This window comes from Pocillopora damicornis, chromosome 12 (genome assembly GCF_964200805.1).
Source record: "Pocillopora damicornis chromosome 12, jaPocDami1.2, whole genome shotgun sequence".
Lineage (NCBI taxonomy): Eukaryota > Metazoa > Cnidaria > Anthozoa > Scleractinia > Pocilloporidae > Pocillopora > Pocillopora damicornis.
In genome coordinates, this window is record NC_142681.1 from 2,485,403 (window position 1) to 2,509,710 (window position 24,308).

The 24,308-nt window shown below is 38.2% G+C and overlaps 2 protein-coding genes across 2 annotated transcripts; both read left to right on the plus strand.

Moving 5' to 3' along the window:
* Nucleotides 1–411: 411 nt before the first annotated feature.
* LOC113685002 (uncharacterized) lies at nucleotides 412–6,961 on the plus strand. Its single transcript, XM_027202442.2, has 3 exons — nucleotides 412–1,588; nucleotides 4,014–4,533; nucleotides 5,133–6,961. The coding sequence occupies exons 1-3, from the start codon at nucleotides 504–506 to the stop codon at nucleotides 5,469–5,471; spliced, it is 1,944 nt and encodes a 647-aa protein (XP_027058243.2). The 5' UTR covers nucleotides 412–503; the 3' UTR covers nucleotides 5,472–6,961.
* A 2,828-nt stretch (nucleotides 6,962–9,789) lies between these two features.
* Nucleotides 9,790–14,774, plus strand: LOC113685011 (uncharacterized). Its single transcript, XM_027202451.2, has 3 exons — nucleotides 9,790–11,028; nucleotides 11,991–12,510; nucleotides 13,250–14,774. Exons 1-3 carry the CDS (start codon nucleotides 9,992–9,994, stop codon nucleotides 13,592–13,594), a joined length of 1,902 nt encoding a protein of 633 aa, XP_027058252.2. The 5' UTR covers nucleotides 9,790–9,991; the 3' UTR covers nucleotides 13,595–14,774.
* The last annotated feature ends 9,534 nt before the right edge of the window (nucleotides 14,775–24,308 follow it).

Sequence of the window (24,308 nt, forward strand, 5' to 3'; positions counted from 1 at the left end):
AAACTTTTACACAGTTTTTAATTTTCAAATTTCTCATGTACAATCCAGTGAGCAAAGAATATTCTTACTTTTATAACAAACTTTCAATATGCTGGCGTTTCGAAAGTTTGCTTTCGTGCTCTGATGAAGGGTTAATGTTCGTAACGATAGCAACTCAAAGTTCGCTCCAGGGGCTTAACATACCTATATTTTAGCAAGAGATAATCATCCGCCCACGAAAGCACTGTTTCTGGTTTACGTCTATGTCTACCGAGTTCTAAGTTAAGCACACTTTTCTCCGATGCGAACATGTTTTTAGAACATTGTTCCGTTCAACCCTAGTCCTTCTCTACGATTCCAATCCTGAATTGCGTTCAGTCACGCAATAAATGATTGAAAAGTTAACCCTGGGGCCTAGGCTTTAGTTTTTCCAATCACGCAATATGCTCAACTGAATTCAAGCGTCTACGAGCGTGCCTCAAAATGGGTTCTAAATTATTTGTAGATTGATTCTTCTTACTGTAATGTACCGTGCGCGAAGACTGAGATTACTGCTCTCTTGGGCGCTTCTTTTTTTCGTTGTTTTATTTCTCATCAAAAACAGAAAACGCCGAGGCGAGAGAATGGCTGATGGAGAGGACGTTCTTTCGTTCCGAAAAAGTTCTAAACTTTCCACGACTGAGAGTAATGTCGACGAAAAGCTTGGGGAAGGACGCTTAAATGTATCAGTTTGGAAAGAAATCTGCGGTTATGAACTAATGTCACTGAAGGAGTTCCCGCTTTTCCCACACTCGCCGACATCACGCCGAAGCACGTCGACCTTGCGATTACGCTTCAAGCAAAACTTAGTAAATGTTGGATTACGAATTTTCGGATTTATTTCGCCGGTAGAATCTGGGAATTACAACTTTCATTTAGCTTCGAGTGGATCGACGGAATTGTGGATTAGTTCGGATACGAACCCCGAAAATAGCAAGCTTGTGGGAAACGTAACATCGGGGACAACTCGGACACATGATGGAAATATTATTTCTTTATCAGCGCGAAGGCTTTACTATTTAGAAATTTTACATAAACATGGCCTTCACAGCCAACATAATTTCATGTACGTTAAATGGCGATCTTCGACTTGGAAAGAGCAAGGTTATAGAGATATTCCTTCAGATTTACTTATGCCATCCGAGGACGATCAACATTCAAATGTATTTGGTAAAATCAAACTGCAATCGTTACTGAATCAGCGAGTTGTTCAACGGGATACCATCCTTCCAATGCACGTTCAACAAAGTGAACCATCCTTTGTAAATGAAGAAGTAAAACGTCGTTCAGAAATGTATTTCCTTCCTTTCATCACCGAAGAAGACACTAAAGATTTATTCCCGCCGTGTCAGTATAATCCATCCTACATAGTGAAAAATCCTTTAGATAGATACCAGTCCATGTGGGAAACCCATTACACCTCGATTTATCCTCACGACCATGCAGATATTATGAGAAAGAGGTGGGAAACGGACGATTTTGTGACTTTTGGTAACGATCAGTTGGACGAAAATGCAGCAAGGAAGATTGTTGCTCAAGTCTGGACGCAAATTCAAGTCAAGTCCCCAAGGTATAGAAGTCTCAATTTTTAATGTTTTCTTTTGACTGCACCTTTTTACTAGCAGATTGTATTCGTCCTCGATTAGGTTATTCAAAGTTTAACAGGACTATTATCATGGGATTCACCGTATCTGATTAATTTAAAAACTTTCGCTCTTTGCTAATGTGATTCACGTCGAAAGAATGGGAACTGCGATTGCATGCTATTGACACGGTTCATTCATGCGCATTTCAGTTTCATTTGAAACGAACTAGCGAACTATCGATCGACTCGATTCAACAACTAACGTGTTAGAGAATTAAAATTTTGTCATGCTCTGACAATATGGCTATCGCGTAAATTGTTCAATCGCCTCGTCTATTTATGCTCCTTGCGACATACACGCGAACACGTTTGAGAATTATAGAATTTTTATTTCCTTCCTGCGCGGTTAATTTTAAAAAAAATTTTAAAAAAAATTTAAAAGCAGCACTCAGTTTTCCTGTAGTTTGGTGAAAGTACAGGCAACTTGAGAAAATTTGGTTCCCTTCTTGAACAGCAATAAAAAAAATGCCGAATACTTAAAAAGTTCAAAGGTAAATCGTCCAAGTGGAACCAGTTGTGATTATGGCATCGGAAAACTACAATATTTTGTCAATGAAATTGTGAAACAGATGAGCACGTGGCGAAGATATATATTTGATTAGATACCTGTTCGGCTGCCTTATCGGCTAATAATGTTTACTTGAAAATTTTGATTGCTTCAACTTTTTGAAGCTGGCTCACTGATTCGATTGCAATCATCTTTCACGGTGTGAAGCTTGTTTGCTCAGTGATTGTGAAAGACACAAAGTCTCCGACACCTCGAGCAATAAGTAAGTAAACAAAACATCTAATTTTGTGTTTTTGACTGAATTTAATTCCTTAGGACCTTGTCCTTCTCTAAGATAAAACTGCAGGCTCAAAGGCAATCTATTTTTTTCGACATTGTTTTATTTGTCCGAAAATTGTATGCACAATGAATTTGTGAGCTCTTAGAAAATCTTGCCTTTTTCGTTGGTATGGTAATCATTAACGATGCCTTGTCGAAATTTTATATGATGTCGGGATCGTAGATGGAATCTTTGGGGTCAATCTGCAGAATTATTCCTTATCTTTTCGCACTAGTTTACAGCATAGACAAAATACGTTTTAATGAGTTATCGAAGCGACCGCAAACCGATTACAAACAAAAGGTTTTTGTGCACCTTCATGAATGGAATAGTGACAAGGTCTAGCGGTTTCTAGATTATAATGAAATAAAGCAAATTTATAAGTTAAATGTTGAGGGGTAAGAATTAACCAGAAAATCTACATTTAAAGCCTTAGCCGAAGCCAAAACGAGACGCGCAGGTGTCCTACTGGTATACCAGTTGCATTAAAAAATGTCTCATTTTGCCCCACTCGACCTGTTCTCACATCATTCGTAAAAATGGCGTTTCAGTCCTTTGACTTTAACTAATTAACTTTCAGTGGAAACTCAATGGATTGCGGAAAATATTGAACAAACAAATCAAGCAAAACCGAAAGGCCTTTATTATAATGTTTTCAACTTCGTTTATGTCATTAAAAAAAACCACCAGAGGCAACCAAAAAAAAAATGCCCAACAGCTGTTTGATAAAAAATTAATTCTCGTCAGCATCGTCAATAACCCAAACCTCACCTGGTGAAAGAAGTCGCATATAGCTGTAGTCCCAACCTGAAAGATAATTTTAGTGAAAGGTTAACCAGAATTCATTCCACTCTTGCTTGAAGAAGTGAAAACATAAATTTTGCTTTAGTTGGAATCGCTTTAGGAGATCACAAATCCATTTTGTTACACGATGTCGCAGGAGTGTAGACCGGAAGTAAAACTTGTGACGTTTAGGTTCCGTTCTTAAAACAGGCGGGGCTGTTAAGACTTCCGTTTAGGCGACTTAAGCAACAATACAGACGAAGAACCAAACGTTTCCATTTTGACCTCATGGGTTTGGAATGTAGAGGTAACAAGAAAAATTTCTCAGTTTCCTTTCTGCTGCTTTGTAGAATCTGGCTTGTCACATCGTTTGGTATGATTGCGTGACGCAGGAAAGGACGTAATCAAAATTATTTCGAACATTTGAAACATGCATGCCAGTGTCATTCGCTGAGTAACTTCATCTTTCATTTTTAAATCACCAGTCTTAAAAATTGCTATCTTCATGTACATCATCGATGCGCAAAAGTATTACATTCGGCATTCCTATCCTAGCAGTATGCATTTTTCACCATGGACCTAGTCAAACGGACCAGCCTGCCAAAAGTTTCCTAAAAGCTCAGTGGTGAAGCATTTAAAGTGCTCGGAGCACTCGGAGTTCTTTTTTCCGAATATGCCAGTGTCATTCATTGAATAACATTACCATTCACTTGTTTTCCTTTTTCTCCTTTGCATTACAGGAAGTATATCCTTGAACACATCTTGAATGTGGAAGAAAATCATGATCCTGAAAAGGGTGACAGATATTTAGTAGAACTAGAACTGAAAGAAATTTCAAGTAGGAGATCTCTGAGGTTCTCTGAATATGTGTACCGGCTTAAGGAATCGGGTGCTTTTTGCATCCCTGTGGGCGTGGCATGGAACAAGAGGGCTGTCGTCAACATCCTTCTTGCAACCGGGAATAATCAGGGGCGATGGACTCTCCATTTTCTTGATCACATGTCAAGAATATACAATAAGACCATGGATTTCAATTTTAATGTAATTATCGCTGAATTCGATGGCATCGATGTTGACTTAAAGGAAGCTCTGAGGAAGAGTGGAATCCCACAGTATCGGCATATTAGACTTCGAGGAAGATTTGAAAAGGCAAAGGGGCTACAACTGGCTGCCAGTACGGTTAAAAATCCGAACTCAATAGTGTTTGTCATGGATCTTCATTTAGATATTCCCTATCATTTTCTAGATGATGTCAGAAAGGTTTGTGAGAGTTTTGCGCACATTGTTTTTTCTCTTTTAATATCTTGTCCATCAACTAAGAAAAACAACCTTTGGAGCGGATATGGATCATCGAAGAGCCAGAAACCTGGTAACTAGAGTATAACAGTTTTCACTGAGCAATAGCCCAAAAGAAAAGAGAAATCTCTTCATTTAGTTAGTAGTCGGACATAGAGCCGTTTTTTTCTTACTGATACTTAACCTCAGTTCCTCTGACCCTAAGCGTGACCTGCTTCTAATTTCTCCCTTGAGTGTCACCATCGGTCAAACTTTAGCAAATCAAGTGCGTCTATTTTCTCTTTCCCTCTCCTCAAGCATTTACGTTCGTTAGATTCCCCGTGGTTCTTACCTTGCTTACACAGTGATCTAAGGAAGAATAGAGAGGTCTGTGAATAAGCTATGGCCTTTGTTTCAGGATTGTTTCATGAAATGCTGCGCCCATATCACGGACGATTTCTGAGTGTTCCGTTTTCAGTAGATCTAAATTTGGAGGGGTTGAATTTCCTCGCCAGCGTAAAGCAGATAGAAGATTTGCAATTGTAGTCTGATTTTTGGAAACATGTTTCGGTGTTTTTCTGCAGCATTGTGTTCAAGGCAAGATCGCCTACAGTCCCATACTCGTTCGACTATCTTGTGGGGCGACAGCACGGCATCGCAGAGGCTTTTGGGAACACTTTGGTTACGGTTTGATGGGCATGTACAAAAGTGACTGGGACAGAATTGGAGGAATGAATGTAAAAGAGTTCAAGAACAAATGGGGTGGAGAAGATTGGGAGATCTGTGATCGCATTTTGATGAATGGTATGGAGATAGAGAGGCTAAAAATGGTTCATTTATTTCATTATTTCCACACCAAAAAAGGCATGTGGTCTGATGTTAGAAATGACACAGATATTGTCGAGTACACAGACCTCTCCTGACATAATAAATGAGTGTGATTTGCAGCCGGAAGGCAATAAATGAGATTTGACAGACAAATAGGAAACTTTTGAAATTAGCACTTTAGTGTAGATAAGATATTCATATATTTTAACTGAAGAATAGTATTATTTTCTCGTTGACTTTCATCGAATTTATATGCGAAAAAGAAATAAAAAGGTATGCAATTCATGAATTTATGGACAAGTTCACCTTTATCGATTATACAAAACGAATTCTTTTTTTTTTTTTTCACTATATACAACAAATTTTGAGTGTGAAAACGATCAAACTGCATGTTATCTTGTGATTGGACAGCCGCCACTGGATAACCTCTTGACATCGATCTGCTGATAACCAATCAGAATCGAGAATTTTCTCACAGGTTCGAATAGTTTCGAAAATCCTCGAGGGGCTTACGCCAATTATAAAGGTCGCCACACACACGGGGGGACTAGTCCCTGCGACTAGTCCCTGCAACTATTCCCCTGAAGAGTTTACACGAAGGGACTGGTCGCAAGGACTAGTCCCTAGTAGTGTTTACACGAAGGGACCAATTGCACAGGAAAGTAGCAAAAACTGGGGGCAAATGGTGTCATTCTTTCACTCTACAGCTTTCTTAAGAAACCAAAATTCTTAAAATAGCAATGTAGCATTGCAATAAATCAGCTCAGTACAAACCGCAGATTGTTCAGCAAAATTATGCAGTGCTTGAATTGTTTCTGATTCAGTTAGGATATAAGCAGAAATAACGCTTTGTTACCGATCAGATGTGGCCAATACAGAAACAAAAGGGGCGGAAATTCGATCAAGATTTCCAGTACTCGTGTAAATTATTTCAGAACTGGTTTAATCCCGGGAAGGAAACATCAAAGAAATTATCTCGGAAGTCACGCAATCGCCTCTGTACATTGTGTTTTCAGGCGGGAAAATATGGCAAATATGATTGTGATACCGATCTGTGATTGTTTTATTTAAATTTGGTCGCAGGAACTAGTCCCACGAACAGTTCACACGAAGCGTTTTGAGGAACAAGTCCAGGGACCAAATTTTAGTCCCTGCGACTAGATTTTGTGGCAAAAATGGCTATTTCAAACGATGGGAATTGTTCCCTGGACTTGTTGCAGGGACTAGTCGCAGAGACTAGTCGCAGGGACTAGCCGCGTGTGTGCCGACCTTAAAGATGATATGCTTTACTTTAATTAATTTTTGATGCTAATACATCAAGACAAAAATACTACGAAAAAGAAAGTATGCAATCAGTCTTCTCTTGTGTTTCAATTTGCGGTTCGTTTACCCTTGTTTTTGTTAGTTCAGTTATGTTTTCATACGACATATTAAGACATATTATTTTTTACACCATGGTAATATGGGGTGTTACAATGTTGTTAACCCTTTGATATATAAAGAGTGACCGGCTTCTAATTTCTCCTTACAATAATACTGCTGGATCATTTATTAAGATCATGGGAATAAAGGAAATTATTGACAATCTATGTAGTTTTGATTGTTACACGAACTCTCCTTACAGTACCAAAGGGAAAGTATTGAGAAGAGTAAGGAGAATGTGGATACTGATGTTGGAGCGTAAAGGGTTAAAGGGAAAGATGGTAAAAGAACAGAAAGCCAGCAAAAGTTTTGACAAAAGTTTTTCGAAATTAGCTTGGAACAAATACATTGGAAGTACATGACATTAACTGATTCAGCTGTAGCTATGAGCGAAACCATAGCACATCACGGAGAAACAACATCAATGAATAATAATCCATTAAGAAGTCCTGACTAGTTCTCCTTGAGGACATTATGAAATGTTCGACTGCTTTGTCTACGTCTTTCTCGCTTTGTGTCTTGCGCGTGAAAATTCCGCGGTAAGGGACTTGTCAGAAATTAGCAGGGGGGGAGGGGGATGGGAATTTTAAATTTGGGTTCGGAAATTAGGTGACCCATCCCTGCAATGGGAGTGAAATTTGCTAACCCTCCCCTTGAGCTTGGCCTAAAATATCATGACCCTCCCCCTCTTGTACAAATGATAAAATCTAGTTCTTGCGATACCGTAGGGTGCGTCAGTATTATGAAAACTCAAAATATATTTCTAATCTGTTCTTTGTCATGCTACATACATACATTTTCGATGACAGCATTATATTAAGAGTCCGACTGATCACTCGACTCTCCTATTTCTCCCAATACAAAGTCTTCATCACTAGAACAAGTGGGTAATGCCTCATCCCCTTCATCTACCTCACATTCATCATGATCATCCACCTCTTCCAAATAAAGAACTTCCTTTTTCTTCTGTGGGTGAACCTCTACATGATCACGGGCATATATTTGCATGAGCCTCCCCCTTTTAACTGCCCATTTTTCATGACCCCTCCCTTTTCTGAGGCTCAAAAAGTTGTGACCCCCCCTCTGTTTCCACCCCCCCTCCCCCCCTGCTAATTTCTGACAAGTCCCTAAAAATGACAAACTTCTCGCTTCTCCCCTTCCCCGCCCCCGCCCTAACATCTTACGATTCAGCAAACTAGTTTCGCAAAGGGAGGAAACGCACACGGTCGCCTCTGGTTGAACCTTTGGTGAGAGATGGAATTGGTTTGTAAGCCGCCGAGATATTTTGCTTATCAGAAGTATGCAGCCCATATTACGCCTGCTTCCAGTAAAGAGGTCAGCGGTGGCCCGTCTTTCGCTAGTGGTGATAGACGGTACACAACAACAATTGCAATACAGTCTCAGCCACGAATAGTGCGACTGGGCGTGGCCTTGTCCTCAATATTTATGGGCCTTTAGGGTCGCGTGTTCTAAATACTATAAGACAGCTTTCGTCGCCGGAGCACAAGGAGAAGGTGGGGGGGGGGGGGGAGGGGGGTTGCTTGTTTCTTGGCATATGAGAGGATCGGGCTCCTATCTATCAACGTTTGCGCTCAAATAAAGTCACCCTTCCTTACTCCTCCTTTGTGCACTGGCCACGTAAGCTATCATACAATATATTTGATGGACCCTCTAATGTTGATGTTACATGTGGAATCTGACTTCACGCACAATATTTTAATCACTGTTACCAGAGTCATACTAACCCTGCTTCACTGCTAATCAAGTCTCCGAGCCGTCGGATTTTTGCTCATCAAAGAATGCTTGAATTTTGACCATCTTGGGCGCTTGGCCAAAAACATTTAACAAATCTAGTGACGGTACAAAATGTGAGGTGTTCATATCCCTAACAATAGATCTTTGACAGCCGGCTGGTTAAATTTTAGGGAGATTATGGCGGATCTTCGTCCTGGACGGGGAGAGCGTGGGTTTGTACATGTTGTATCCCATCGAGAAACTGTTAAACGCCTCATGTCTCGGTGATCACTTTAATGCAGTTACATTCAACTTCGAGTTTATGCTCCAAGAAATATCATTTTTTCGAAAAGATTTCGTAAATCTTGGTTATGGTGTTACTCGATATCTGAAGAAAACATTTGTAGCCAGGTCTTTTCGCCACAAGCGAGTTTATCAAGGCCTAACGCGAATGTGCCAACATTCTCGCCGTAAGCGAGTTCGTCAACTTCTGGGGCCAGTTTCCCAACGTCTTAGGTCATAGAAGGAAGGTTTTGATGCCGATGATACCTCTTAGGTTTTTGTTGTCGTAGACGGAATTAATTATTTAGGATTGGAGAGACATCCGAGTAGGCCCTGATATCTATCGGTGGGGCGTGCTTGCAAAGCTGTGTTCAGTTAATTACAAACAGGAACTCTGGTTGGAAGGAACCTTGCTCGCTGATGTGGCGAGGCTGTTAACCAGATCAAGTGTAAGATTTGTAGCTGTCTGTCTGGAGTATTGAGTCTGAGAAAAGTCCTTAAAATTATTGATAAAGAGAGTGCATTGTTTGATTTTTGCCGGTTTAGCACCTACAATGCTTGGCTGATTAAATCAGTTAAGTAACTACATATTTTCATCGCAAATAAAGCAGATGCTGGAGATAATGCGCAAATTAAATCGATTTGAAGCTTCCATTCCATCCCCCCAGCCCATGGGTGACACACAGGCAGTTGACTGTCGTCCGTGACCGGGGGGTGGGGAATTTGAACCTTTTACCTGGGTGGGATGGGAAATTTAAACCGGAAAGGTCGAAATATTTCCAGTGAAAAATGCTTGCTTTGTAATTTAGTTTGGACGAGTTTTAAGGAAAAGAGTTAACTTTCGAGAGTGGATGGCTCAGAAGAAAAGGTCTGGCACTTGCAAAAATTTTTTTTGCACTTGGCTGCAGGTTGGGGATGCTGCTCTTAACTGTTGCTGGGGACACCGTACCTCATCTTACACAAAGTACTACTTGAGAATTTGACCTGTTAAGGCAATGTTACAATATTCGAAGGCTACGATGTTAAAATCTCTACCATTCGTGTGCCTTCGTTGCGCACGTGTATTACGCGTGTATTAAGCACGGTCAGCTCTGAAGTGAGAGTAATCTGTGATTTTTGGTATCTTCAAGGACAATATTTTAAGATTGTGAATATTCAAGGCGACGTTTTGACAGTAATGTTGAGAAGAGAAAGAAGGAAACTTCTTTTGATGCTTCTCGTAATTGGAGCGATAGTCATTATTTTGGTAAGGTTTCATAACAATAATAATAATAGGAATGAGTACCAAGTGGCTGCTAATGCTAAAGGTTTAAACGTCGCGGTTTGGAAAGATCTCTGTGGCTCGGACATGCGGTCGCTGAAAGAATTTCCTCTGTTTCCTCACGCCCCGGTGCTTCGTTTAAAAGCAAAAAGATTTCAAATGCACTTCACGAGGGAATTCGAGAATTTTGGATTACGAATGTATGGATTTCTTACTCCTGATGAATCTAGCAGTTACAATTTTCATTTAGAGTCAAGTGGATCGTCAGAACTATGGTTGAGTCTGGATTCAAATCCCGAAAACAGCAAATTAATTGCAAATATAACATCAGATACAAGTTTAAACCGTGCACGCGAGCGAGATTCGATTTCATTATTAGCTGGAAAGCGTTACTATACAGAAATTTTACTAAAACATGGCCACCATCACTGGTGGAATGATAATTTTCTACACCTTAAATGGCGATCGTCCAAATGGAAAGACGAACTAAGAGATATACCGTCAAATCTACTCTCTGCATTTGAATATGATATGACTTCAAAGCCGTTTGATGGAGTCAAGTCATACTCCGCTATGATTCAGCCTATGCCATCTGAGGTTAACATCCTCCCAATGCACATTAGACATCGGGATCCATCATTCATAAATGAAGAAGTAAGACATCGTACAGAAATTTATCATCTTCCCTTCATCAAAGAAGAAGACAGTAAATATTTATTCCCTCCTTGTCAGTACAATCCATCCTACATCGTGAAGGAACCTTTATACAGATACCAGGCAATGTGGGAGACCCATTACACCTCAGTCTACCCATATGACTTTTCAGACATTGCAGCAGGTATGATGGATAAAGAAAAAGGTTTTATAAGCTTTGGAAATGATAAGATGAATGAAGATGAAGCAAAGCATGTTGTGTCTCAAGTTTGGAGGCAGATGGAGAGCAAACATCCCGGGTAATTGTCTTGAGTTTTTTTCTTTCCTGAGTATTCTTAATACAAAATTCCTGAAGGAGATGTGGTATAAAAATGCGGCTCTTACTTGGTGTAGAAGACACAGTATATGCCACAATAGAATTTCATCACAACTGGGAATAAGAAAACAATGAAAACAATAGTGTGACATATACTATGTCTTCTACACCAAGTAAGAGCTAAAAATACTTGGGGTAGTTGTAATTCCTTTCAACTATTTAACTCCCACTGATGACCAAGACCAAATTTCTCATTACGATATCAATACAATATATAGCAGACAAGTGATGAGAATGAAAAAAAAATTTCAACTAGATTATTAGTTCAACCAATGCCAAATTCTTTGAACAAACATCCTAAGAATTTTATTGCAGTCAGTGAGGAGAGTAATGAAGGTTCTAAAATTCCTCTGAGAATGGTCAAATTTACTTTAATTTTTACCAGTTTTAGGGTTACTATTGATCACCCCAGACCAGTTATATGAAAAATTGGTACCAAGTTGCCTCCAGTCACCTTTGCAAGCTCACCCCTAAAGTTCATTCTTACTTTGACAGTATTCAGAAGATTGTAGAAAGTGTCAGTTGTAGTTTCTATTGATTATACACTGGCAAACTGATGAAGGTGATTGAGGACACACTTGGAATGGGGTCAATCCACCATAAACTGAAAAAAAATAGTATCTGTCTGGAGAGACTCCCTATTTCAGGAGGTGTCTAGAGATGTTTCTCTTGTGATCTTATAGTTAGTTGGACTAAATCAATGGAGAGAGGGGCTGTGAGAGTGTCTGGCTCATGAATACAACTTAACACTTGTGACCTTTGGGAAGGAGTCAAGTGGGTTACTTAAAATGATATTCACCATTAGCTTATATTGAAATGTGTGTCAGCATTCAACCTGTCTTATTGTGATTGAAAATTTTGGGTATTCATTCTTGATTTCTGTAGGAAATATTCTTTTAAGAAAATCTTGAATGTGGAACAAAATCATGATAAAGGTACAGGAGACAGGTATTTGGTGGAATTGGAACTTAGAGAAATTTCAAGTGGGAAACATGTGAGATTCTCTGAATATGTGTACAGACCCTGGGATACACATGTGCTATGCACCCCTGAAGGTGTGACATGGAACAAGAGTGCTGTCATCAATATCCTTCTCACCATTGGGAATAAACAAGGAAGTTGGATCCTTCATTTTTTGAATCACATGTCAAAAATATTCAAGAAAACCAATGATTCCAATTTCAATATAGTAGTTACTGAATTTGATGGTGTTGATATTGACATGAAAGAAGCTCTGAAGAAGAGTGGAATTCCACATTATCAGCATCTTAGACTTCGAGAGGGATTTAAAAAAGCCTGGGGACTACAACTGGCTGCTAATATGGTTACAAATCCAAACTCAATACTGTTTGTTATGGATCTTCATTTGGATATTCCCAACCATTTTCTGGATGATGTCAGAAAGGTGAGTCAAGAGTGTCATAAATAGTCTCTATAATAAACCAAGACCTTCAGTAGATCATGGTTAGTTTAATCAAAGATGAAGACAAAAGGTTCAGGGAAACTGACATGTGCTTGATTGCACAATGTTTGATATTTAGTTACTTGATGCTATACATGTGATTAGATCACATTTGAGGTGAGTGGCACAGGTAAAATTACTATAACCTGGTTAGCTTGTGTTGGAAAGAAAACAGAGTACAAATTTTTGAGGGATACAAATGGGAAGAATTGAAGAACAAGACTGTTCCTTTCTGTCACTCTTCCCCTTCTCAAACCCACTCCTTAAAACTTGTATTCCTAACAACAGTTTTTCTAATTGTGTATTTACTTTTTGGTAGAATTAATTGCCATATATTGATCTGTTTTTGACATGCAAGGAGTTAAAATTGTTAGAAACCTTACTTTTGACTTTTATCACCTTTCACTGTTGTCATCATCATCTATCTTGATTTTCTATGAGTATCTTAAATGAGGTGTTATTTATTTTGTCACAAGTATGGGACCTCAAAAGGTTTGAATCATTTTAGGGGACTCAGACTTTTTCTTTGTCTCTCACTTGGGGCATTATGAATAACATCTTTCTTTAAGAGTTGCTTATTTACAACAACGCTAGGAAGCAAAAGCATCTTCATTTTTTTCAAGATTAAGCCAAACATTTACCTTCTCTACTCATGTAAATCTGCCCTCTTCTTTTAATACAGCACTGTGTTCAGGGTAAGATTGCTTACAGCCCTTTGCTTATCCGCCTATCATGTGGGGCCACAGCTCATCGTCCTGTAGGCTTTTGGGAGTTCTATGGTTATGGTTTGATGGGCATGTACAAAAGTGACTGGGACAGAATTGGAGGAATGAATGTAAAAGAATTCAAGAACAAATGGGGTGGAGAAGATTGGGAGATCTGTGATCGCATTTTGATGGATGGTATGGAGATAGAGAGGCTGAAGATGGTTCATTTATTTCATTATTTCCACACCAAAAAAGGCATGTGGTCTGATGCCTCTCATCATAATGAGAAAAGTGACTCTACAGATAGATACTGGCAGTAATTTCTTTAAGCAATAGATTGCACTTTCTGTTATTTTACTGTGGTGCTTTTCTCCAAAGTCTGATGACTTAACATACCCAAAATGACATTTTCAAATCAATCTGTAAACTAATGTTAATTAATGTTAAGGTGATCAGATGAGAGAAATGATTTAGTTACAAGCTTTATAAGTGTTTTCCCAATAACCCAAGAGGGTTATTGTACATGGGTGAATTGATAGAAAGTACAGTCTTCTGCTTCTTATAAATACAGCCATGTAGCCATTGTAAGTGATACAATGAACTGATGAATTGATATTTGAGCAATTAGAGTGCACATAATATCTTATCTGTTTTATAAACAGATACAACTACTGTTATAAAATTAATATATTTAAAATTAGTGTATTTATGAATGTTTCAGCTCAGAGTGATTACCAATAGAATAACAGATTTACTCTTAAAATCCCAATCTCTTCTTCTGATTGGGGCCACTGGTTTCTTATTTTGATGTTCATATTTTTTTCATACAAGAGCCGTTCTAATTTTGGTAGGCTGATCTGGTTCATATTTTTGTAATTATTTTCTCTATTTGTAAAATTTCAGCTTGAAGGTTAGTAATCCACATGTTCTTGTATGTGTTCTGTATTTACTCAGTTATATCCTTAAGATTTTTTTACTACCAAAACTCTGTTGGAGAGAACAATCAGTTAGTAAGCCATAGCAAGATTTTTTGTATTTTTAATCAGAGGGTTTAAAAGGCAGATGGACTCTAAGAATTCCAATCCCCCATTCTGGTTAGGGTCACTGATTTCTTATTTTGATGCTCATATGCTATCAGAGAGTTTAATAGGCAGCTAGAAGAGAAATAATCATGGATAGTGAAATGGGGAAATAGTGAAGCACAGACTTAAATTAGTTTTAATGATTGAATTGAGCTGTAAGCTATAGAAAGTTATTTTTTAAGGTTATATGTGTGCACAGATAGAATAGAATGATAAACAGATATAACTGTAATGAGTATTTGTGAAGTAGGCAAAAAAACTATATTTAATTCTTTTGAAAATTATTTGTTTGAAAATCAGTACAGTTCTATAATTAACCCTTAAACTCCCACAAGTGACCAAGACAGAATTAATTTTCTCCTTACAATATCAATATAACATCAAATAGACAAAAGATGAGAATAAAGAAAAGTATCAATTAGGGGATTTTAAGTTGATCCAATACCAATTTCTCCAAACAAACATCACAAGAACTGTATGGCAGACAGGAAGGAGAATTACTAATGAGATCTTGGGAGTTAAGGGTTAGGACATGGCTAACCAGTATTCATGGTTCTTGATTATCAGATGAATAGGAAATGTGTGGTTGCTTCAGATTTTTTTTGTTTTTGGTTTCAATGGTTTAATAAATGAAAAAAAAAAAAAAAAAAAAAAAAAGGTTTTGTTGTTTTGCTACTCCTAATTCTATGTAAGGGCTGTGTTGTTCAAAACCAAATGAACATTTCAAGTAATTAATTTATTAAACAAATGAATTATCACTCACCTACTCTTCTTTTAAAATTTGTGAGTAGTAAATAAGCAAAGGCATATTTTTGACCTTAAGTTCTGTGTGAATCCTTCAATAACTATAGGCAAAAGTCTACAGTAAAACTCTACTTGTCTTAAACTACCGGTAAGTGGAGAATATGTGAGATAAGATAAGAATCCTTGAAGCCAATCGGCGCGGTAGTCTTGTGCGAGTCATGAGCAACAGGTCCTCAAATAAAAAAGTGAAACCACAAGCAAAGTAGTAAGGGAAATGGTCCTCTTTTTTCATTAGGCATTTAGGAAAGCTTCATTTTCAGGCTTCTATGCCAGGAAGTACCGGGATGTCAATGTATCGTTGACTGTTAAAGTTAAAGTTGACTGGTAAAGTGGGTTAATTTCTAGGCATATGTTGGTATCGAAAAAACTTTATAAAATAATTCAAATAGAACGCGCGCTCTGATTGGCCATAAAACCATTTTACATGAGCGTATGTAAACACGGTTTTCGTTCCTCTTTCATTAGTTATTTTATCAAAGAAATGTAAAATGGTTTCCGTGTTTACATAGCCACGACGCGAAGCGGAGTGGTTTTCAGCTTAACGAGTTTTCTCCCAACCTCCCAAGTGTTTACATCAGGCTATGTAAACACGGAAACCATTTTACATTTCTTCATTTTCAAGCTAACTTAAAATTAAGAAAAGAAATTTAAAACAGTAGAGGGAGGAAACACTTAGACCACAAAAGAAAGCTTACAAAGATTTTCATGTCTGCTTACCAGTTCGCGCAGGTAATGCCTTTCTTTTTCTGTTTGTGACCAAAAACAGAACGCTTTACTTCAACAGAGTACAATTATTGACAAATTAACTTGAAGGCAAAAGACAATAAATTTATTTATTTAGCTCAGAATTTCTAAGATTGTGTGAGTGTACATTTGAGGTGTTGGTAAAGATCCGCCTCAGATACGATGGGGAAAGATTATTATGTATTTTATACATTGTCACAGCCAACTGTTTAAGTCTTACATGTTCTAACCTTTCCAAGCCAAGCTCTTGAGCGAACGTCATAGTCAAAGAAGGTGAGAATTCTAGCAGCCCTATTCTGCAGCTTTTGAAGATTGTCTGCTAGTCCCTTATTGATATTACCCCATACGGCACTACAGTAATTAAAATATGGCATCACCAGTGCATTACACGTATTCACTCTAGTATCAAGTGGTATAAAATTACTTACACGCCTCAAGATAGCAATATCAGCGGATATTTTCTTTGAAATGGTATGAATGTGTGGGCGCCAGCTTAAAGATTCATTAATTTGAACTCCCAAGGGTTTTATGTTCAATTACTCTTTCTAAGGGAGTGTTATTGACTTTGACTGTGAAGTCACTATTTATTTGGGATAACTTAAATTGGCTCCCTATGAGCATGTATTTAGTCTTCTTCACATTTAAAGTTAATTTGTTTGCAGACAGCCATGACTGGATTAAATTCATATCATAATTCATTTTATATTCAAGGACCCATGAGTCTTCTGCAGATGTGGTAAGGGTAGTATCATCTGCATACAATCTGGGTTTTGAAAACAAATCACATGAAGGGAGATCATTAATGTAAATAGTGAATAAGAGAGGGCTTGAAATAGACCCCTGTGGAATGCCACATGTTATATTACAGAAATCAGATTGAGCTCCATCAATGAACGTTTGTTGCTTTCGATCAGATAGATAGGACTGGAACCAGTTTAGAGATTGAGAACTGACCCCATAGAGTTTAAGCTTTCCCAGAAGGATAGCATGATCCATGGTATCAAAAGCTTTTTTCAAGTCTAGGAATATCACCCCATTTAAGAGACTGTTGTCGATATTCCATGGCCATTCATTCGTAGCCTCAAGTAAAGCTGTTTCAGTAGAAAACATAGGTCTGAAGCCAGATTGTGATTCAGTTAACAAGTTATTATTATTTAAATATTCGTACAATTGATCAAAAACAACTCTTTCAATTAATTTACTCACTACAGGCAGAAGTGAGATAGGTCTGTAGTTGTTAGGATCAGTCCTGAGGTCTTCTTTAAATATTGGCGAAACTCTAGCTCGCATCCAAGTTTTGGGAAATATTCCGGTGGCAATTGACTGATTTATTATAAAAGTTAGACTACGAGTAACTATGGGAGATGCTTCTTTCAGCAGACGCGCTGAGATGTTATCAAGACCACTAGCTTTATTACTGGGTATTTTCCGAATTAAATTGAAGACCTCCTGGCATGATACTTTTGCCAAGTTAAAAATGTGTCCTACAGGGGTAATATAATCAGTAAAATTGCTAGATGTGTCTTTAATTTCAGAGGCTAAGGAAGGTCCTATTTTGGAGAAATGTGTGTTGAGTATATTACTGATTTCGATGGGGTCGGTATTTACAGTATCCCCAGTATCCAGCTGAGTTATCTTATTAGATTTAGGTTCATTTCCAATTAGTCTATTAATTCCTTTCCAAGTTGCCTTTATGTTTCTGCGGTTATCTTTGAAGAAGGCATTGTAATATTTCATTTTAGCATTCTTAATCTCATGATTAACCTTATTCTTCATGTGTTTGTAAGAAGTCCAATCGCAATCTGTTGAGAACCTCGAGGCTAATTTTTTATGTTTATCTCTCTGAAACATTAGCCTTTTTAGCTCTGGAGTAATCCAGGGGGAAGAGATTCCTTTCACTCTCTTCTTCTTTAGTGGTGCATGGCTATTAGCAATGTCTAAGAACATATGTTGCCATATATCCCAAGCAGTGTCAGGATTATGCTCCTGTTCAATCAGATGCCACGGGACCATAGATAAATCAGTTCGAAAACTACCTGGAATAAAATTTTTAAAGCATCTGTTCGTTACAGTCTTTGGATTTGATTTTGGGATACAAATCTTTCTTATTGCATACAACAGACAGTGATCGCTGATTGCGATATCGACGACTCCGGAGTCCGAAAAATTCGACAGATGATTAGTTAAAAACAAATCAATAATAGATGATGTGAGCTGTGTTATACGTGTTGGCTGGTCAATTAATTGCCTATACTGGTAATTATCACAGAGATCTAGTAGCTTTTGAGTGCTGCAATCTGGTGATGTTGCACCAACATTACAATTTAGGTCACCGATAATGTCAACCTCCATATGATTACGAGTCCAATTTTTGCAGTACATCTTCAAATCTGTTCATGAGTTCAGTGGTGGACCCTGGAGGCCTATACCAAGTGCATACAATAAATGGTTTTGTTTTCGGCTTCGACACTTGGATACTGATCAGTTCTATGTTATCATCCGGGAGGTCATTGAGACGCTTATAATTGATTGAGTCCCTAATATAGAGGGCTACACCACCCCCTTTTCTATTTCTATCTTTCCTTTCAAGGGTATATCCAGGAATATTGACTTCACCATTTTGAATAGAGCTGTCAAGACGAGTCTCATTAAAAGCTAGTATATCAACTGTCTTGGACAGCATATAGATCCTAAGCTGGTCAATATTTTTATACAAGCTGGCCAAATTAATAGAAGCAATTTTAAATCCTCTAGTTAATGGAATTCCCAAATTTGGTTGCACGTGTACGCTACTAAAAAATCTATTAGGCAAATCTGTCAGAGTTTTTGGATGAACTTGGCTATTATCATCTAGTTCAATATGGGAATTTGTAGCGAAATTACTTACATCACCGTCTCGGCTTCAATGTACAATTCTTGTCCAGATCATCAACCTGGTTCACACAACTTAAAGTGCACCAAAGTTCAATCTTGGATTTTCTTAAAAAAACGCACCCTAAGATAGCCATAAAGAAGGTGAACTTTAGTATCTCAGCGTACTAACTTTTATTAGGCATTATCACGGTTTTGGGAGCTATCTCGACGGGTAGGCAAACGTGTCCGAAATAACAGTATTTCTATGAGAATCTGCGTTAAAAATACTTGAGAAGACCTAGATTGTAGAAAAAGTTGTGAATGATAAACTTCCCTTGCTAACCAAAGGATTTTAGCACACGCTGCATAATTAGCCATTAAAAAATAGGACATATAGGAAAAACACTGGACACTATGCTAGCCTGAATGTGACCACCTAGGCTTGAAATTTTGGGAGGTCGCTTACGGGAGGTTCGACTGTATATATATTTTTTCAAGAGCTTAACTTTAAGAATTCTCCTCTTGCAATAAACAATAATTACAGTCATCAACAAATCAAGTCACTTGCCGGAGTACAGTGTGGTGAAGAGTTGGATATTGAGTGGAATATTTAACTGAAAATAATTATTTCATTGGTACATAAAAATACATAACTTTTCAAGATTCGCAGACTTTTCCCTAAAAAAAATAAACTTTTCCTGACCAAAGAAATGCAAAATGTCAGGTCTAATAGTGGCTTCTTCTTCCATTTGTTCATTAAGCGTGATAAATTCATTGAGATCACAGTGAACCCACATGTTTGTTCCAGCCTTCAATAGTATTCAAAAACTCATTAATAATTCATAAGCCCATTAACCTATCAAATGGTAGATAATACATCACGTGCAGTGACTTTATATCGATAAACCTCATCCTTATTAGTATGCGGTGTTTTATCAGATATAAAGACACTGCACGTGACTTATGAATGTTTTTCTCGTATGCTAATTTCTAGCGTTCACAGAAGCATAATTGTTATGAACTCTCTTGACACACGCTTTTCCAAGAATGTTTTTGAAGCCGTTCAAAAAACTCGCAGCACGTGTTTTATCGGGTCAAAAACCACTCGGCTACGCCTCGTGGTTTTAAACCCGATAAAACACTCCTGCTCGTTTTTTAAACATTACTTAAATCAGCTGTATTACCGTTAAATTATTTCAATTTTCCCTGACTTTTCTTCAGAAAGGTCAATTTTTCCTGACTCTAAATAAAACTCCGTGACCTTTCCATGACCTTGAAGAATTTTTTCCAGGAACATTTTCCTAACCTGTGGCAACCCTTATACAAGTAAACATCATTTGAGGCCTCCTATCCTATGTTCCCGATCAATCTCCTCTTCGTCAAGTTCAAAACTTTTCTTCAAAACAAGGTACTTAGGTGCTGTTTTCATAGCACCACTGTTTGCAATATAATCGAGAAAGCCGGATGTATACCTTTCGTACTCTTTTGGCAATTCCAGAAAACTAAATACGTCATGGTGTAGCACCAACCACAACATAAAAAGCGCTTGATTCGTCCATGTCAAACAAGTCAACATTAAATGATCTGATACAGCATTGTAAAGTATGATGTCAATGCCGATGGGATGCACCCGTAATATTGGAAACGTGTGGAGTCCATGGTGGCGCTTCTGTTGAATTTTTGCAAATGTTAGCGCCATTGCCACGCATTGGGACATTGTAGCTATCGTTGTCTTTACCGAAACCGCTTTTTTCCCTTCAATAACAGTTTTGTTTGGGGAGCCACCTGCAAACAAATTAGAATCATACAATATTTTATCTTTCTGCGAAAAGAATAAGCCTTTTATACTTTAGTGTAGCGTGCGGTCACTACTATACCATAGCAGTACAGCACGAATTTTGTGCACTCATCCGTATCGTATACGGGAACAGACGCCGATCTTATCATGCGCCGTTGGGAATTCGTTTTTGATTCGTTGGGAATTCGTTTTTGATTCAGACGCCGAACTTATCATGCGCCGTTGGGAATTCGTTTTGATTCGTTGGGAATTCGTTCTTGATTCAGACGCCGAACTTATCATGCGCCGTTGGGAATTCGTTTTTGATTCAGACGCCGTTCAGCAATATGGAGTTGTGTTGTGCATGTGCGTGGCTATTGTCTGATGAGCGCGAACTTGTGAATTTGTTAGCTCGTGGAGCGAATATAATAGTCATAGTCATACAGCCCATAGTACTGAAAAAAAATCCTATCATTTGCGAATCCCGATAAGCGATTCTTTTTAGGAAAATTCTATTATTGTTGCCACACATTAAGAGAAATAATTTAGAGTGTGCGAATTAACATTCTTCCCTTCTACAATCGTCTTCCCTGCCGAGTTCACAACTTGTGAATAAAAATCGTACGCGCTCACCAACCGTGAAATAACCTATAATTATAGTTAGCTTATACAAGCGATGAGAAATTGCAAATTTTATCTACTTCTCTATGAAACACACTCCGATTCTTGAAGTACCTCTTATCACCCAATTGGGTGTCCACAAGTGCAGTCCTGTAGCCACAGCAACAATCCTCCCTCAAGTGACTCAAATCAATGGGAGGGAATAACGAGTAATGTATAACTAGCCACGTGACAAGAATAGCAACACTGCCGCATTGATAAGAACCGCTTATCAATAAAAAATCATTATGACTATCATAGACTAAAACCACACCATGTTCTGAAGCATGTCTATCTAATTCCTATTGCGCCATCATGTCTTCATTACATTTAGGATGTTATAAATTTAATATATAAATGGTTATTGAATTAATATTACAAATAAGTCGCTTAAAAACCATTATGACGACTTCTCAGTCAGTCATCAGAACAATTGTCTCGTACACTGTTGTTAGGTCAGAGGAAGCGTTTGTTTGCAACACGTTTCTATTATCTAAGTACCAATAATCACCCAAAGAGAGATTTGGAGTAGCTTTTTTGTATCCACATTCCTTTGATACTGGCAATTTGATAGGAAATATGCTGTGATGCAGAACTGCCCACACAAAAAAATACGCTACCCTTCCCCATGGCATAACTTGGGTAATCACTAAAGTATCAGTTTCAGGTTGATAGATTAGAATGACAACATCTGAGGGGCAAACGACAAGCATGGGAAAAGCATCGGATTCCTTCGGGTGGCGTAATCTTTAAATTTTGGAGAACATTAACAGTGCTGCAATGGACTGATGGTATCTCAACGAACTCCCTCTGTAAATCTTTCCCTCCACCATCGTTTTTCCCGGTGAGTCGTCGTTCTCTGCAAAAAAAAAAGGCACTATTTTAATATTTCTGCAAACATAAACTTATTTTCATAATAATACACTTCCTGAGTTAAAAATATTAATAATAATAATAATGGAAACTTTATTTGCTTTTGGATACAGTTGTACATCTCACTACGTATAGGCAATGAATAATTTTAATTTTTTTAATTTTTTCGCTTAATAAAATCTACTAGTTTCCCTGATTACTTCAGCGAAAAAATTATCTCGATTGATAAAATCCCTGCGTTTCTACAGACGTTTGAACACGTAATTCTATGTTTACTCCCGCGCAAAGTGGGATCTGGGTCGGGCTACTAGTGACGTCACTTCGGGAACCAGGCTAAAACACTCGAAAGACTTTTGACTGAGCTTCGAGGACTGTGAAGACATTTTTTGGTTATTTTGCAGATTTCGGAGTGTCGAAATAAACGAACATTGACAACATTGATCAACTTTTAAACAGCTATTTAAATGAACGGAAATATCAAGTAAAGATCGGCCGTCATGTTAGTTCGAGCCGATTCGTGAGTCGTGGCTGTCCTCAGGGTTCCGCGCTTGGCCCGTTGTTATGGAATGTTTTCCAGAATGACCTATCCTACTGCCTAACAGCGAACTTGTCCATGTATGCAGACGACCATCAAATTTACCACGCAGGAGCGGACCAGGCAGCTGTGACTTTCCAATTAAAGGATAGTGCCAACTTAGCAACAACGTGGTATGGTTCTAACTTACTGGCGGGTAACCTTAAAAAGTACCAAGTTTTGAACTTGGGCTTCATTCAAAATGACAATAATATTTGCGTGAATAATGTCGAAATCGAAACTAAAGATAATATCATACATCTAGGTGTAGTGTTAGATTCCAAGCTAAATTTCTCTGAGCATATAATCTCGATCTGCAAAAAAGCCAGCCAGAGAATTGGCGTTCTAATGAGACTACGTAATTTAAATAAAAATCAATCATCAAATCATCGAATTTACCACGCAGGAGCAGACCAGGCAGCTGTGACTTTCCAATTAAAGGATAGTGCCAACTTAGCAACAACGTGGTATGGTTCTAACTTACTAACTAACTTACGCCAACTCAATATAAGTGAACTTTTAGATGATGGCTGCGCAGGCTGTAGCCTCTGCTCCTCTTGACTTCTGTATATTTTTACTACAAATCTCGTAATTAGATAACTGTAGATATTTTACCTATTGCTCATATAGTTTTTAGTTTGTTAATTTTTCCCTATTGGTGTCCCCAGATTAGTAAGGGATTCCTCTTCCCTAGCAAGATGGTTTTGACACCTCAATAAAGTTTCTATCTATCTATCTATCTATCTATTGATTTCCCCCGAAATACAAGTTAAAATGCGATGCAGTTGTAGTCCACTCCTGGCTAATTCTCCAGATCAATGATTGAAAATAGTTTTGACATTAGAGAGAGGCAGAGATGTCAGCAAACAATATCCAAAGGTGAGGTAATTTTTCGCTTCGTTACAGAAGCTTACAAAGTGTCGACCGACCGTAGTATATGCATAGTTAATTACTGTGTACACAAATTTGCATGTTTCGCACTAGGAGTAAATCATGGAAAATCCTTCGACAAGATATTGAAAAGAGGTTCAGCATAGTATCAGTTAAGGTGGCTGGTAACAGTTTCCAGTACTTTTCAAGACTTATGAGTTTGATGGGTCGTTATAACCATTCTATACCGGTTGACGCCTAAATGATTACGTGATTTTTATGCGTAGTAAAAGATGTGCAATTCAATACTGAAGAATCACATAAACGAGCTTTAGCAAACGAAGCCGCCCGCCATTACAACATATGCTAATATTCCTCGTGTAGATCGCTTTTGTCAGTTCTTTGTTTGACTTATTTCTTTTATTCTTTACCGGAAACGTTTGATTGAGCTCTCAGTAACACAAAGCTCCTCACCCTCCCCCCCCAGCCTGGTTTTTTAACACTCAATACACCCACAATTTATGCTACTCTAATGTGTAGTTTCGAGATGGTCGAGCGGCAATCGTAGGCGCGCAATGAGTGCAAGAGAGGTCATCGAGGTCGCGGGTTCGAATCACGCTATAGGAGTTATTCTCAATCTGGCTTGGGGGCCGAATAACTTCTCCCCGAGTATGATTTAGAGCTTGCGGACAAGGAATAACTCTCAAACTGGCTTGGGGGCCGAGTAACTCCTCCCCGCGGAACTTGTATTTTGTTCAAGCTGTTTTTATCTTCTTTTTCCCTTGTTATCATGATTT